Raw genomic sequence first — 14804 nt, forward strand, 5'->3', positions numbered from 1 at the left:
TCTACACCCTCCTCACAGGAGCCTTCCTTCTCCTTTCCAGACAAGGTTAATCTCTTAGTTGAGTGTGTGTATTTTTTGTATAAGGAGTAGACAGTGTCCTACTGTGGTTTTTTTTTTGTGTGTGTGTGTGTGTGGGGGTTGTTTAGGGGACAACATCTCACTCTATAGTTCAGACTGGCCTTCAGCTCTCATCAGTCCTCCTGCCTCAGCTTCCAAGTACTAGGGTTATAGGCTTGCACCCCCACTCCCAGCTGCCCTACTTTTTAAATGGAAGATAGGCAACTTTTAAAAAAAATGCAGTCACTCCTCACATGCCTGTTTCTGCCTGTACAGATCACTCTTCCGACGTGCCGGAGAAGCTTATCCAGGACCGGTTCAGGAAGCTGGGCCGCTTCCCTGAAGCCTTTAGTTCCATTCACTACAAGGGAACGAGGACTTACAACCCCCCCACAGACTTCTCTGGGCTCCGGCGTGCTTTGGAGCAGCAGCTAGAGAACAATACCACCCGTTCCCCCCGGCACCCGGGGGTCATCTTCAAAGCCCTGAAGGTCAGTGCCTGGTGTCGCAGAGATTTCTCATGGGGATCCCAGTGGTGGGGAGAACACTCTGTCCTTGAGCTCCTTTGGTGCTGGTGATGGGAAGGCTGGGCTGAAAGAGATATTAAAGCAGGAAGGCGTACATGAACAGAACTGTACCTGTCATCTTCCTTCAGCTTGCTGGGAGTTTGTGTACAAAGGAATCTTTTGAGTTACAGTAAAAGAAGCCAGTAACGCCTTGTCTTGGAGAAAAAAAACTAAGTTTTTGGTGAACAGGAAAAAGTGTTTTTGTGTAATTGGCCTTCTTAGTGAGTTAAACTCATGTTCAGACCCAAGTTGACTATCTGGCATGACCTCTGTGATTTTACTTCATTTTTTTTTTTGAAACAGGGTCTCTCTATGCAGTTCAGGCTGGCCTTGAGCTCACTTTGTAGCCCAGGCTGATCTCGAACTCATAACCGTCCTCCTGCCTCAGCCTCCCGAGTGCTGGGATTACAGGTGTGATTTGCTTCTTTTTTTTTTTTTTTAACCTATCTAAATGTTCTTTTCTGTTGCTCAACACATTGCTGGAGACTGGGTCATCAGTAAAGAATAAAAGTTTGTTCAGCAGTTGTGTGGGCAGGGAAGCCCAAGAGCTGGGTGCTTGCATCTGCTCAGCACCCTCCTGGCTGCATCGTGTTGTGGTGGAGGGCATTGCCAGCAACATGGAAAAAGTATCCAGAGAGAGCAAGGCCACTCCTTGTGTCACCCGTTTTTCTGTGGGTGGACAGCTCCTGAGGGCACAACCTTCACCACCCACTCACTGTGCCCCGCTTCCCCCTACATAAAAGGTCCCATCTTCACAGACACCTGACATAATAAGAGTTTGAGGCTTATTTTCCAATACATGAAATTTATATTTTCAAATAGTAGCATTATCTATGTTAACTTATCTAAGAAGGAAAATTGTTATCAATATAAATGAAAAACTTGTATAATAGGTAGAAAATTATCAAAAAAGGGCTGGGGATTTAGCTCATAAGTGCCTGCCTTGCAAGCAGGCAGTCGTGAGTTTGATCCCTGGTACCGATAAAAAGGAAAAAGACAAAAAAAAAAAAAAATTATCAAAACAAAATCCCCAGTCACAGGATAGGAGTTATTACTTGTTATTTACTGAAATTCAGAACATTATGAATGGATTAATCCTTGCATGACTCCATGAGTTAACTATTTTCCTGTGCTGGTCGTGGTGGCATGTGCCTGTAGTCCTAGCACTCTGGAGGCTGAGGCAGGAGAGTTGCTGCTAGTTCAAGTCCAGGTTGTGATACATAGTAAGTTTAAGGCCAGCCTGAACTACACAGTGAGACCCTGTTTCAAAAAGCCTAAAGAAAAAAACAAAACAAAAAAGGAATATTCTTCTCATTTTGAAGATAGCCTGGGGCACAGATTGATAAAGTCATGTTTTAGTTACTAGGTGACAGAAGGCACAAATACTGACATTTTACTCCAGAGCTCCTCATAATCAGGAAGATCCTGTTGCCTCTGAGCAAATAAAATAATATTCTTTTTCAGTGAGAGACTATATAACTTGGCTATATAATAAACACTTTGTTTCTTAAGTATGCTGTCATTTAATCCTTGATTTTTTTGGGTCTGGTAATACACATCTGTCACCCCAGTACTCAGGAAGCTGAGGCAGGAGGATTGCTTCGGCTTTGAGGCCAGTCTGGGCTACGTAAGTAGTAGGTTCAAGGCCAGTTGGCCTGTCTGAGCTACATAGTGAGACCCTGCCGCAAAAAAAAAACCAAATTGTGTGTTAGATAATAATCTGTGATTTGTTTTTGTTTTTGTTTGCACTGGGGATCAAACTCATGATAATATACTTGCCAGACAGCGGAGTTAAAAATCCCTGGCCCAATATTCAGTGATTTTTTAAAAAATTTTTTAAAAAATCATTTTTAGTTTATATTTACCTGCATAGTTGTCTTTATTGGTTTTTAATTTTTAGTATCTATCTCTTTTTTTGATACTGGGGGTTAAATTCACAATCTTGTGCTTGCTAGGCGGGCTAAATCTCCAGCCCATTCAGTGATTTTTGACTATTAATAATATGGAAAAAGTGAAAAATTATATTTGAATAATTCATAAAATACTTTCTTCTAGTTAGAATTTGAGGTTAAACTATACTCAGCTCATGTTCTTGTAATGGCTCAAAGGTAGGCGAGATGGAAGATTACATATAAGTAATGCAAACATTCTCCTAAGAAGCTAAGTCCATGCTGTGGTTGGTTAGAAGTCTGATTATGAAATGAAACCCATTTAATGTTTTAAATTCACCAGGACACGGCATTGTAAGTAGTGGTCACAGCTCAGAAATTTTCTTCTTGAGAGTCTTTGATGACCTACTTCAGGCCAGTTTGTTAGGTGTTTTTGAGAAAACTAGTTAACCTGTATTCTTGGAGGTAATTTATGAAGCTTTATGTCATTAAGACGGAGCTGGTCAGCTGAGTTCTCATGATTCTTAGTAACTGGTATTCCTAGAATTTCACTGGGACCTGTTAGTTTCTGTTTCCTGAGGTATTTGGGACCCTGTGTATGGGAAAGAGTGAGTCATTTAAGTATGTGGTTTGGATTCTCCCCAGGAAATTGTGCACTTCTTGCAACTTACAAAAATTTTTGAAAAAAAAATCATTTTTGCCCATTTTTGTTTTGGCTGTAACATGGCTGTAACAGAAAGCCTATCTCTAAGACTTGCATTAGGCACACTGACTACATAAGAGTTTTATTGTTAAAATCAGCTCTAAGCGAAGTCTTACATTCATAGCACTGTAATGTAGTGGTTACCTGTTCATTTGTTGTATACTTGTATCAGTCAAGTTTCTTGCTGTTTGGACAAAATACCTAAAACTGCAACTTTAAGGAGGAGAAGTTTATTTTGCTTATTATTTCAGTCCCTTATCAGCTCACAATATGTGGGTCATTCATTTTCATGTAATTAATATACTTTTGTTACATTTTCTTTTGGTGCTGGAGATTGAACTCATGACCTTGTGCTTGCCAGGAAGGCCTTGTGCCACTGAACTAAATCCCCAGCCCCCCTTTTTTTTCCTTAGTACTAGAGATTGAACTCATGACCACATGATTGCCAGGCAGGCGTTTGTGCCACTGAACTGTATCACCAGCTTATTAATATACTTTTAAAGATTGTTAGTCATTCTTTTTCTTTTTTTTTTCTTGTGAAGTTCTACTTGGTGACCCAGCACTATTGTTTTGCCTTTTATTTATTTATTTTTTTTGTACTAGGGATCTAACTCATGACCTTGTGCTTGCCAGGCAGGCGCTTATGCTATTGAGCTAAATCCCCAGCCAACACTATTGGTTTCGAAGGGAGTCCATCAGTTACTATTTGTTGAATAGAAAGAGTGGATTTTCTTTTTTATTTTTTTTTTGAGACAAGGTCTCATTTTGAGACTCTGTAGTCCAGGTTGTCCTCAGATTACAGTAATTCTCCTGCCTCAGCCTCCCAAGTGTTAGGGTTACAGACAGGTGTTATCATGCCTGGCCAGGAAGGATGGATTTGGAAATCTGATTAATAAGGAGGAGTTTGAAGTGCAGGGATGATCAAAATATATGGTAAATGTTCAAATTAAAAATGTATAACAGTAAAAGACCCATTGCCATTAATCCCCCCAAGTTATATGTACTTAATTTGAACACAGTTATCCTGTAGTTGTTGCTACGTTGTCTCATCCAGGTACTAACCAGACCCTGCTTAGCTTCTGAGATCAGACAAGATTGGGCACATTAAGGGTGGTAGGACTGTAGACAGTTCCTTTTTCTTGTGGTACTGGGGATTGAACTCATGACCTCACGCTTGCCAGGCAGGTGCTTGTGCTGCTGAGTTAAATCCCCGCTCCCCCTTCTTTAATATAGGGTCTCATTATGTATTTCAGGCTGCAATTGGACTCATTACATATTCCAGGCTGGCTTTGAACTCACAGCAGCCCTGCCTCAGCATTCTGAGTGCTGGGATCATAGACATGTGCCATCTGCCTGGAAGGTCTTGCACTTCTTGAAGCAGTTCTAAATAAGAAAGTTTCACAATGTCTTTATGAAGTGTGACCAAAAATAAGATGAATGCTGCTGCTGAGTACGGTCTAACAGAAAGGGAGGCATTTTAAAAAATTATGGTATATTCCTATCCACCTTATTCACCAGATCTGAATCACACAGTGATTGCTGGCTGTTCCCCAAAGTCAAAGTGACGTAAAAGGTTAACATTTAGAACTGATTTAGGACATTGAGGCAGTCCTACAGTGCAACTACAGGTACTCATAAAAAAGATTTCTAGAGCTTCAAAAAGTGGCAGGTAGGAAAAGTGAAGCAAAAGAAGGCAGCATTTTGATGGGGTTCATGACATTTGTCTCCCCCCCCCCCATCTATTTCACTTCAAGGAGAAAACATTCCAAAACACGTCAGTCAGGGGCCAATAATGGTACACACTGCACATTATCACCCCCAAATCATTTACCCAGAGCACATCTGCATTCAAGTATCCGAACAATACGAGCACAAATCTTTCTCTTCAGTAAACTGAGAGAAATCAGGAGTACAAATATCTTAACAAATTTATATACATACACGATTCTTTTAACGTCTTACACTAATGGGACAATATGTTTATACATGTGTGTCTTATGGCAACATGTTTTTTATCATGAACATTAAAAATACTTTTCCACAGTCATTGTAATTTCCTACCCTATCTTGTGGATGTTTTCCAAGGGGAGTCTGCAGCCACTTCTTCCCTAGTTGAGCTGCGCTAATGTTTCTCTCCCTGTCCTTTTAGCCACATTGTGATCTCTAGGCTCCACTGTCATTTTTCTAACTGGGACATTTCCCATTCTTTGTTCTGGATTAACAGCACCACTAATCCATATAAGTATAAAGCATACCTTCACTGAGCAGGTTAAGCTTTTTACAGGAAACAGATGCTGAAGTCCTACTTGAAGAGCAGAATATTGAATAATAGAGGGGTTATTGAGTTATCTGTGGTTGTGTGTACCTAGAGTTCTGAATAATGGGGCAGATCACTTTTAAAGTTGAATTAAAGTTGAATATAATGCCTTCCTTGTCAACTGGAAACTCTTGGCTTTCCAGTTTCATCACATCAAAAAGCATCTATTGAGTATTTATAAAGTTGTGTTTGTTGTGTGGTAACATTCTTGATTACAGAAAAGTGTCCATTCTGAATCAAGAATTTCACTGTAGCCTCTTGATGACGGGGTTTAAACTTAATAGGTAAAGAGCCACATGGTTGCCAGGGCAACTTGGGTTAAGATCATCTGGTCTCCAGGCAACCTTTTTTAAACTTTCTCAGTCACTCTCAGAAGAAGCCCTTCCCTCTTTTTTGCTTCTAGTTTTGTGACCTCAGAATAAGGAGAGCCCAAGAAACCATGAAATGATGCAAGGTTTGGACCAACCAGCCTTCCTTCCTTCCTTCCCTCCCCCCACTTACCTTGGTGGTGGGACTATAACCTGAGGCCTGCCTTATGCTAGGCAGTGTGCTTACCACTGCGCTACACACTCAGCCCCAGGGTTGGAATTTTTGAACTGGCAAAATACACGAATCAGTTGTAGGTTATGTTTGTACTGGAAAAGAAAAATCAGGTTACAGAGAAAGAACACTTTCTTCCTATCCTGGTATCTAAAACACACTAACATTGAACTTTTTTTTAATAGTTACTGTTGCCTTCACATATTCTTGATTCTTGTAAGGCTTGTGAAAGTCTGATTCCTATCAGCTTGTGGCTTGTGAATAAAGTGCTGTTAATTCTCTTCCCTGGCATGTCAGAGACATGACTGGCATCTGAAGTGGAGGGCAGGTTTGTGTAGGAGTTCTGTTTCTGACATCATAAGAGATTACTGTGGCCTTAAACATACAGCATAGTTAACTTGTTTAGGGTGAGAAGGATGGCAGTTCTAAGTGTATACATAGTATGGGAAATCAGCATACTGATTGTTTCATACAAAGCTATGAGATGCTTAATCACATCCCCATTTCTCTGAAGAACTGTCAGAGAACAGTGGCCACTTGGGTTGGAACAGAAAGGCCCCTGTGCTGCCAGTGGAGCTGGCTACTAGTTTATACTTAACGGTGATAGCAACCCTCCTGAATTCAACAGATGTTGAATCCAAGATAAATTGGTATTATCTGTCCTTAAAAGTTCTTAGGGCTAGCCGTTTATTTATTCACTTATTTAGAGATTGGATCTCATTATGCAGTTTTGGTTTTGTTTTTTGAGACATGGTCTCACTAAGTAGTCCAGACCTGGCCTTGGACTCACTGTGTAACCCTGGCTCACCTAGTCTTTTAGTTATTTGTTTAAAATAAACTTTGAGACTTAAAAAAAAAAAAGCCATTCTTTGGTTTCTCCTGTACCAATTGTACCAGCTTCTACACGCCTTAGCTAGTTCTCTTTTTTCCTGTGGTGCTGGGGATCCAACCCAAGGACTCCCTACCACTGAGCTACGTCCTCCGTCGTTTGTGTATTTTGACACAGTATTGCAAAATTGTCCAGGCTTGCTTCAAAGCCTACAGTCCTCTCACTTGAGGTAGCTAGGGGCCACCATGTCAGCTCCTCTAAATTTGTTTGTCACCTCATTACTAATACATAAACATCTTGTAGTTCACTCATCACCTGGCCCTGCCATCATGAAGATCTGTGAGCTGTACCTCGGAGAGAGGTCTTGCATGTGTGGATTCCCTGGATTAGGTATTGAGAGCGCCTCAGGAAGGGAGTGAGACAGTCCTCAAGTTAAAAATGAAAAGTCACTCTCAGTCTACCAAGCGCTCTTGTAGCCTCATTGGCTCCTCAGTGTTGTTTCTGAAGAGGGCATGCCCCGTCCACAGATTCAGTGCAGAACTAAAATGACTTCAGGGCTTCATGTTTTAATTTTGCAGTTTTCTTTCTTTGGTCTTTTTGAGACAGGATTTCGCTCTACATTCAGGCTGGCCACCTCACTTTGTAGCCCAGGTTGGACTCAAACTCACAGTGATCCTCCTGTGTCAGCCTCCAAGTGCTGGGGTTATAGGTATGGACTACCACATTTGGCCTTTTTTTTTTTTTTTTTTTGTCTTTTTCGTTTTTATCGGTACCAGGGATCGAACTCATGACTGCCTGCTTGCAAGGCAGGCACTTATGCCGCTGAGCTAAATCCCCAGCCCCACCACATTTGGCCTTACTTTCATAGGATATTTACCTTGCTGGTCTTGTCTTGTCTTTTCTTTGCCTTGGTGTTTTTAAGTGCAGAAATAATTTCTTCTCCAGATCTTAATGGTTTGTTTTCTTACATGGTTTCTCTAGAATTATGCACATACTCTTAGAGAAGGTCTTAAGAGTTATCTCTAATTTGATCTGTTAGAGAGCACGCAACTTTAAACGAGAGGGTGAGGACCGGGGATTTAGCTCAGCGACTCAGGTGCTTGCCTGGTAAGCACAAGGTTGTGAGTGAGTTTGATGAGTGAGTACAAAGCACACAAAAGCAAAACAAAACAAAACAAAAAAACCTCCAGAGGGCTGTGGGCATGAGATGAAACCTGGGGCAAAGCTGGAGGGCAGGAGCAGAGGGGCAGGTGTTGGTGTTTAAGTGGGAATTTGGTGCTGGGGTGCTTATTCTGAAGGACCTGACTGAGTGCTTGGGAAGACCCGTTTTCACTTAGAATTGGTAACTGGTGAAGGCTGAACTTTGGAGGAGAAACAAAGGTAGAAAACTTCTTCGCAGCATGCATGCTCCAGTGTGGCAGATAAAATCCATGGAATATACTCATGGCTTTCCACCACTGTCCACTTCTTCAGTACCTGAACTCTCTGTACTGAGTAAATTAGGGGTTTGGAGAAGGCAGAGGGCCCCGAGTGGTTGGGAAGGCCTCAGTGGAAGAGGTGAGACTCAAATAATCCTTGAAGGATGGTCACAATTACAAGTAGGAGAGGACACTGTAGGCTGACTGGTGCTTTCTTTCTTTCCTTTCCCCCATTCCCTCCCTCCTTCCTTCCTTTCTTTTTCATTCGTTCCGTCTGTTCTACTGGGAATAAATCAAACTCAGGACCTCCCGCTTGCCACGCAGGTGCTAAGCTGCCTGAGCCATGCCTTTGGCCCTGCCCCATTTCTTACTCATTCTCAGTATTTTCATATATATGTTCATTGTTAGCCTCAACATTCTTGTGTGCTGTTGATTTTTATAGAATTACTCTCAATTAGGAAAGGACTTGTATGCATTGTTAGATTTTTGGGGGGGGTAGTATACTAGGAGTCAAATTTAGGAACTCACGCTTGCCAGGCAGGCCACTGAGCTAAATCCTATTTCTTAGATTTTTTATAGTCCACACTGGTTCTGAACTAGTCATGTAGCTTAGGCCTTTGTCTAACTTGAGGTCCTCCTGTGTGTTGGGATCACAGGTGTGTGCCGCCACACCTGGCTGTCATTACGTATTTTCTTGTTGTTGGTCTGATTTAAAGATTGCTGCTTGGTGAGCCATCACTAACAGATGGTATTTTACGGGCCTGCCCATTACCCTTGCTGAACTCAAACTTGAATGCCCAGGTGAGTGTTAAGTCACTACCCTCTCTTACTCTTGACTCAGCATTGGTGTCACTGCCTTTGTGGGACTTGATCTGCAACTTCTGATGGCAAGATTTCACCAAAAATAGGAAAGAGAATATCTACTGTTTTGCAGTGCGTGGCTCCATCTCAGGGCTTTGCTGTCCTAAGCAAATGTTTGGCCATTGAGAAAGCTGTAGAAAAAGAACCATAAATAAGTAGTTTTCTTTAAGTGAGACTCTTGCTTAGAGATCAGTGTCCTAAGCTGGCCTTTTTCTAAATCTCATCTTAAAATTTCTTCTGCCCTTTCACTAAAGCAACATCCTGTCCTTTTGTTTTAGGGTACTTCCCTTCTCTTCCCCTGGCTGCCTCACACTGGGTGATTGGCAGATACAAGCTCTGCACTGCTCCAGTTTTTAAAGCTGCAAAGCCGGCTTCTGTTATCAGCTTGAAGAGTACTTTGAATATAAGTGAGCGGACACAGAGGACTTAGCAATAAGAAGTTACATTTCAATGCCATTTTCAGATACTTTCTTTTTTTTTCCTTCTCCATTGAGATAGTTGGTGCCCTGCTAAACTCCAAGTGGCCGCCTGTGGGCCTGGGGAGCCCCTCGTTCCCTGCTCAGCTCTCCGGATGGCTCTGGAGGCTCAGTATTTTGGTCCTAGTTTCATGAAGATGGAATGGCTGTTGTCAGTATTTGTGATAGTTTAGAATACAGCACTGAATGTGTAGGTATTTATAGCCTGCAAGGCAGCGAGGAGAGAACAGAATTTTCTTACCTTTGATTGTAGGGCTGTGGGTTCGTTGTTTCCATGGTTTCCTGTGGTGGGGATTGGTGAAGGCTAAGGGTCATGAGTAGAAATTACTGGGTTTTGCCTTCTGCTCTGGTGCTTGGAAGGCCTGCTAGCGGCGAGGTCATCATAGGAAGGCAAAGGGGCAGCAGGGCCAAAGCACGTTCCCTCTGCCCAGGACCTTCATGTGTCACCTTCTTCGTTGGCAGGCACTGAGTGACCGCTTCAGCGGTGAAATCCCTGATGACCAGATGGCGCACAGCTCTTTTTTCCCAGATGAGTACTTCACCTGCTCCTCTGTGTGCCTCAGCTGTGGGTAAGTGAGGCCAGCCGGGACCTGCTCCCTGCCTTGGGACTGAGGACTCAGTGGTAATTCCAGACTTTCATGCAGGCCAGTCACCTGGGATCTGGTTCAATGACAAGTTCTGACTTAACTGTACCTCCTAGAGTGAGGCCAAAGACAAGTACCCAGGTGATCTTGGTTGTATAGCAAGGGCTTTAAGAGTACAGTACATGGTCCTGAATCCGGATGAGCCCAACCAGTGAAGCTGACTGGTGTCTGGTTTGGGCATTTTTTATGGTGGAGGACTTTGGGTTGCCTGCCTTTGTTTTTCTTTAACCACAGCTTTCAAGCATTTATTCATAGTATTTCACTTATTGAGCTAGCTATTGAGTGCTCATGCCCTGCTTTGTGCAAAGAACCATGGTAGGTATTGATTCTAGGTGATTCTTTCATTATGGAGACACATGCTTGGAGCACGTTAGAATTTACTAGGGTACTTTCAGAATTATTGAGGCCAGGCCATCTTCTCCAAGTCAGAGTCTGCGGGTTGGGTTGGGCCTGAAACTCTGTATTAAAATTAGAGCAGTGGTTCTCAAATTTTAGCATGCATCAGAAAAACCTGAAGAATGTTTTAAAATAGATTGTTGGTCTCTGACTCCCTAAGGTGAAACTGATGTTGCTTGTTGGGTGACCACACCTGAGTGTCATTGTGTTCATTAAAGCTGATGGCTATTACATTAAAGTCTGGTGAGAGTTGTTGGATGGGCCTGATGTTTAATGGTGGATCCCATGTCCTGTGGACACTCCAGTCCCCTCACCATTGAATGTCTTTGCCCATATCGGGACCTCTGCCCATGTTGTATACTTGCCCATCTACCAGAAGGGTCCTGACCTGAGTTCACCTCTCTAATGAATGGCATTTAGGCACTGAAACCTGTAGGCAGGCCACTTGCTGGGTACTTATTATACCGCATTTGACTTGGATAAAAAGTCTTGGTTGTTGGATTATACAGTGTGGGCTACGGAGAACTAAGGATTATCTTGAAGAGCTCAACTTGAGAAGGAGAGATTATTTGCCACTGGAATATTTTTGTTCTCTCTGTGAGTAGCATGAGGGTCCTGAGCACTACTGGATCGTGGTTTTTCCATTGTGACAGCTTCACCTGGATTTCCAGAACTTTCCCTTTTTTAACACTGAAATTCTGAAGTCCTAGTCTATTTTTGCCCTGTCAGGATGGCAGAGCTTACTGTTCATTTGGAAGTTTTTCTTACTTAGCATAAGCCTCCCCTTGATGCATTGTCAGCTTTTTGATTTGGTTTTCATTTTCTATTTTGGCACCTGTTTTTGGTTTAACTTCGTATTTCTGCTTTAGATTTTTAATTTCTTGAGAGTTGTTCAGTTTTTATCTCTGGTCAAGGTTGATGTCTTCTGGCTGCTTCATTCTGCTAAAGGCCAGGTGGGCTTTCTAAGAAGAGATTCTTTTTTCCTTTTTTCCAGTTACAAGAGCCTTGTTGGCTCTACTTCTGTCATGCCACTGATTGCAAGTATAACAGGGGGGCACCTATGTTTTTGAGGTGAGCTGTCTTTTCTGTGTTTCACATTCAAGGCCCAGTTAGTAATCAGGTCCGATTCAGCTCTGTGCCTAAAGCAGGGCAGAGTCTTCTGCACATGTGGCACTGTTCCGCGCGCTGTCTCACTCTCCGGTTTTGGGTTTCCCTTAGGGCTGGATGTAAAAACAGTATGAACCATGCAAAGGAAGGAGTGCCTCACGAAGCCAAGAGCCGCTGCAGTTACTCCCACCAGTACGACAACCGAGTTTATACCTGCAAGGTGAGCCTTCCCAGTTTCTCTTTGCTCCTGTGGTGGCTTGCTGGACCTGCTTTCCTTTTGGGAAAATTGTCTTGGCTTGCTCTTTGCTGCATCCCTAGCAGTGTTCAAATTGAGTTTATCTTTGGAACTTACCTCCAGTTCTGACCAAGAGAATTCATACATCTTCATTGTCAGAGCCTCCATGGTTTATTTTTGAAAGCTTTTTCTTCTCTCTGTTGAGCTTGTGTGTAAGGGCTGAATATATTGACTGTCACTTTTCTTTGGAGCATAATGCTTCTCAGAAAGTCAGTTTGATGGATTCCTCCTCTCTGTGACATGTGTATAATTTAGAGGTCAGGTGTGGGGCCTGGGTTGGCTACACAGTTCAGTGTCCTTCAGGGCACTGGTTTCTTTAGAAAAATAAACCTTCTGAAGTGGTAAGCTCTGACCCTGTAACCGCAGCTGGTGTGGTTTGTGGGAATGGAGATGTGAAGAGGCCATGGGGTCTGGGGTACATGGAATAAGCTAGCAGAGTGCTCCATGTTTCAGGCCTGCTACGAGAGGGGCAAGGAAGTCAGCGTAGTGCCCAAAACATCTGCTTCCACCGACTCTCCCTGGATGGGTCTTGCAAAGTATGCCTGGTCAGGGTGAGTTTAAACTTCTTAGCTAAAGGTTTGTTGGTGTTTGTCTCTCCAGCATCTAGCTGGGTAACACTGTTTACTTGCCTCCCTCATAGGTATGTGATCGAATGTCCTAACTGTGGCGTGGTCTATCGGAGCCGGCAGTACTGGTTCGGGAACCAAGACCCTGTGGATACGGTGGTGCGGACAGAGATTGTGCATGTGTGGCCTGGAGTAAGAACTACTGCATTAATTTTCTGCCTTCTGTCTATTGCTCGCTCTTGTGTGTGTGCTCTCTCTGTCTCTGTGAGTGTGTCTGTCTGTCTCTCTCTCTCGCTGGGGATGAAAGCCAGGCCTTGCACATAGTAGGCGGACTCTCCCCAGTCCTCTTTCTCCTGTTTCGGTCAGTTGTTATGTGTGGAGAGGAGTGGAGTTTTGTTAAAAGGGAGATCAACTGTGAGTTTCAGAGTTTCATCATCTGGATAGCACTTCCTGTTTCAAACCTATGTTTTTGTTTTTTGCATAAATAGTAGAAGCACAACTTTTAAATGAAATAACTATTAAGATTAATCTATTGAATGTCCTTTGGTAAATAAAATCTCATGTTGTTTTCTTTTCCATATACACTTGTTCATAAAATTATAACTTGTTTATTTGTTCTGGAACCTTCTCTGTCACCATGAATGAGCCTGGTCTCATATGACCTTGGAGGCTAAGCAGGTCAGGCTTATTTAGTACCTGGTGGGAGATGAAGCCTTGCTGTTTTGCCTGTGTTGACTTGTAATTGGTTCAAGCAGTCCTCCTGCTTTAGCCTCTTGAGTTGCTGAGACCACAAGTGACTGTCACCACACCTGATCCAATTAGAGTTTACATGCCATTTTCCTAGCTTTTTCTCCATAGCACAGTGTCTTTTGTTTGGTTCTGTGGTTTGATTTGCCCGTCCCTTAGTTTTGGATATTTACGGTGTTTATGGGATTTTTATTGCAACAAAAATGCTTTTTGACCATTTTCTTATAAGGTCATTTCTTTGTTCTGGAAATTTTTCTAGTAATATATCCTAGGAAGTGGGATTATGGTAGGCCTTTAATTACTTCTGAATTTGATTTTAAAATGTAAGGTATTAGGGACCAGGGGTCTGGTTCAGTGGCACAAGTGCCTACTTACCAAGCACAAGGTATTCAATCCCTGGCACAACAAAAAAAAAAGTAAGATACGAGACAGAGATGTGTACAAGAGGCAGTGATTTGTTTTGGTACTTTCTGCATCAGGTCACTATTTGCAACCAGCCTTGGTTCCATGCATGCACAGTCTCAGCTATGTGTGAGGCTGAGACAGGAGGATCACTTGAGCCTAGGAGTTTGAGACCAGCATGAATATGAGAAAGATCCCAGTGAGACAGAAGGAGATAGGAATCGTTAGAGGACCTAACTATTCATGCTTGGATTATTCATAAATCACAACAAAATCCAGTTCTTTTCTACTCATGAGAGAAAGACAAGTGATTTTCTAAGAGAATTATTTTGCTCTCTGGTGTTTCCCTTGCTGGGTAATGCCTTTAAGTCACCAGTCAGTTTTGCAGCCCACATTAGTCAGCTGTCCATCACCGTGACAGATCGGAGACAATCACCTTGTAAAGAGGAAAGTTTAGGGGACTCAGGCCGTGGCCGGTTGGTCCTGTTGCTTTGGACAGCAGTGACACGCGGTGTCACTGGGAATGTGTACTGGAGAGAGCCTGTTTACCTCATGGTCAAAAGTGAGAAGAGAAGGAGACCATTATTCCACAGTCCTCTTCAGAGACACACTGCCAGTGACCTTAAACCTCCTACTAGACTCCAGCCTCTTCAAGTTTCTGCCTCCTCCCGGTAGAATCAGGCTGAGGATTAAGCCTTTAGCTCATGGGCCTTGTGGGGAGGACATTCCTCAGCCAAGCTAGCCCAGTCCTACCTGCAAATGTGCCTGAGCTTTCCTGGATCTATAGGTGCATGAAACCGAGGGTTTCTTTGTTTTGTGCATGTGTGTAAAACAGCTCCCCCTCCCCCGCCAGTTTCTGGATCCTCTTGGATTTGTTACTGTGGTGTGGTCCTCTTTCTGGAGTCCCCCTTGGCTTGATGGTTTTGATCTTGTCCCAAGGATTTAAAGTGACCTTAAAGTAAGAAATTTAATTATGTATTTCAGGAAGACA

The 14804-nt window shown here is 42.9% G+C and overlaps 1 protein-coding gene across 5 annotated transcripts in view; it reads left to right on the forward strand.

Moving 5' to 3' along the window:
* The window catches only part of Zfyve1 (zinc finger FYVE-type containing 1), a 56113-nt gene that overhangs the window by 36998 nt on the left and 4311 nt on the right, over positions 1-14804 (forward strand). For 3 of the 5 annotated variants that reach the window (XM_003472396.5, XM_013155205.3, XM_013155204.3), the window contains exons 4-8: positions 334-548; positions 10119-10225; positions 11915-12023; positions 12552-12649; positions 12739-12856. In XM_003472396.5, the coding sequence (XP_003472444.1) occupies positions 334-548; positions 10119-10225; positions 11915-12023; positions 12552-12649; positions 12739-12856 (647 nt within the window). Of the gene's footprint in view, positions 1-333; positions 549-5967; positions 5987-9089; positions 9121-10118; positions 10226-11914; positions 12024-12551; positions 12650-12738; positions 12857-14804 lie in introns of those variants that run through there. The other 2 variants (XM_063241216.1, XM_063241215.1) reach the window with 2 other exon arrangements.

The sequence above is a fragment of the Cavia porcellus genome, unplaced genomic scaffold (assembly GCF_034190915.1).
Source record: "Cavia porcellus strain 051 isolate PalLab524CR breed Dunkin Hartley unplaced genomic scaffold, mCavPor4.1 scaffold_31, whole genome shotgun sequence".
Lineage (NCBI taxonomy): Eukaryota > Metazoa > Chordata > Mammalia > Rodentia > Caviidae > Cavia > Cavia porcellus.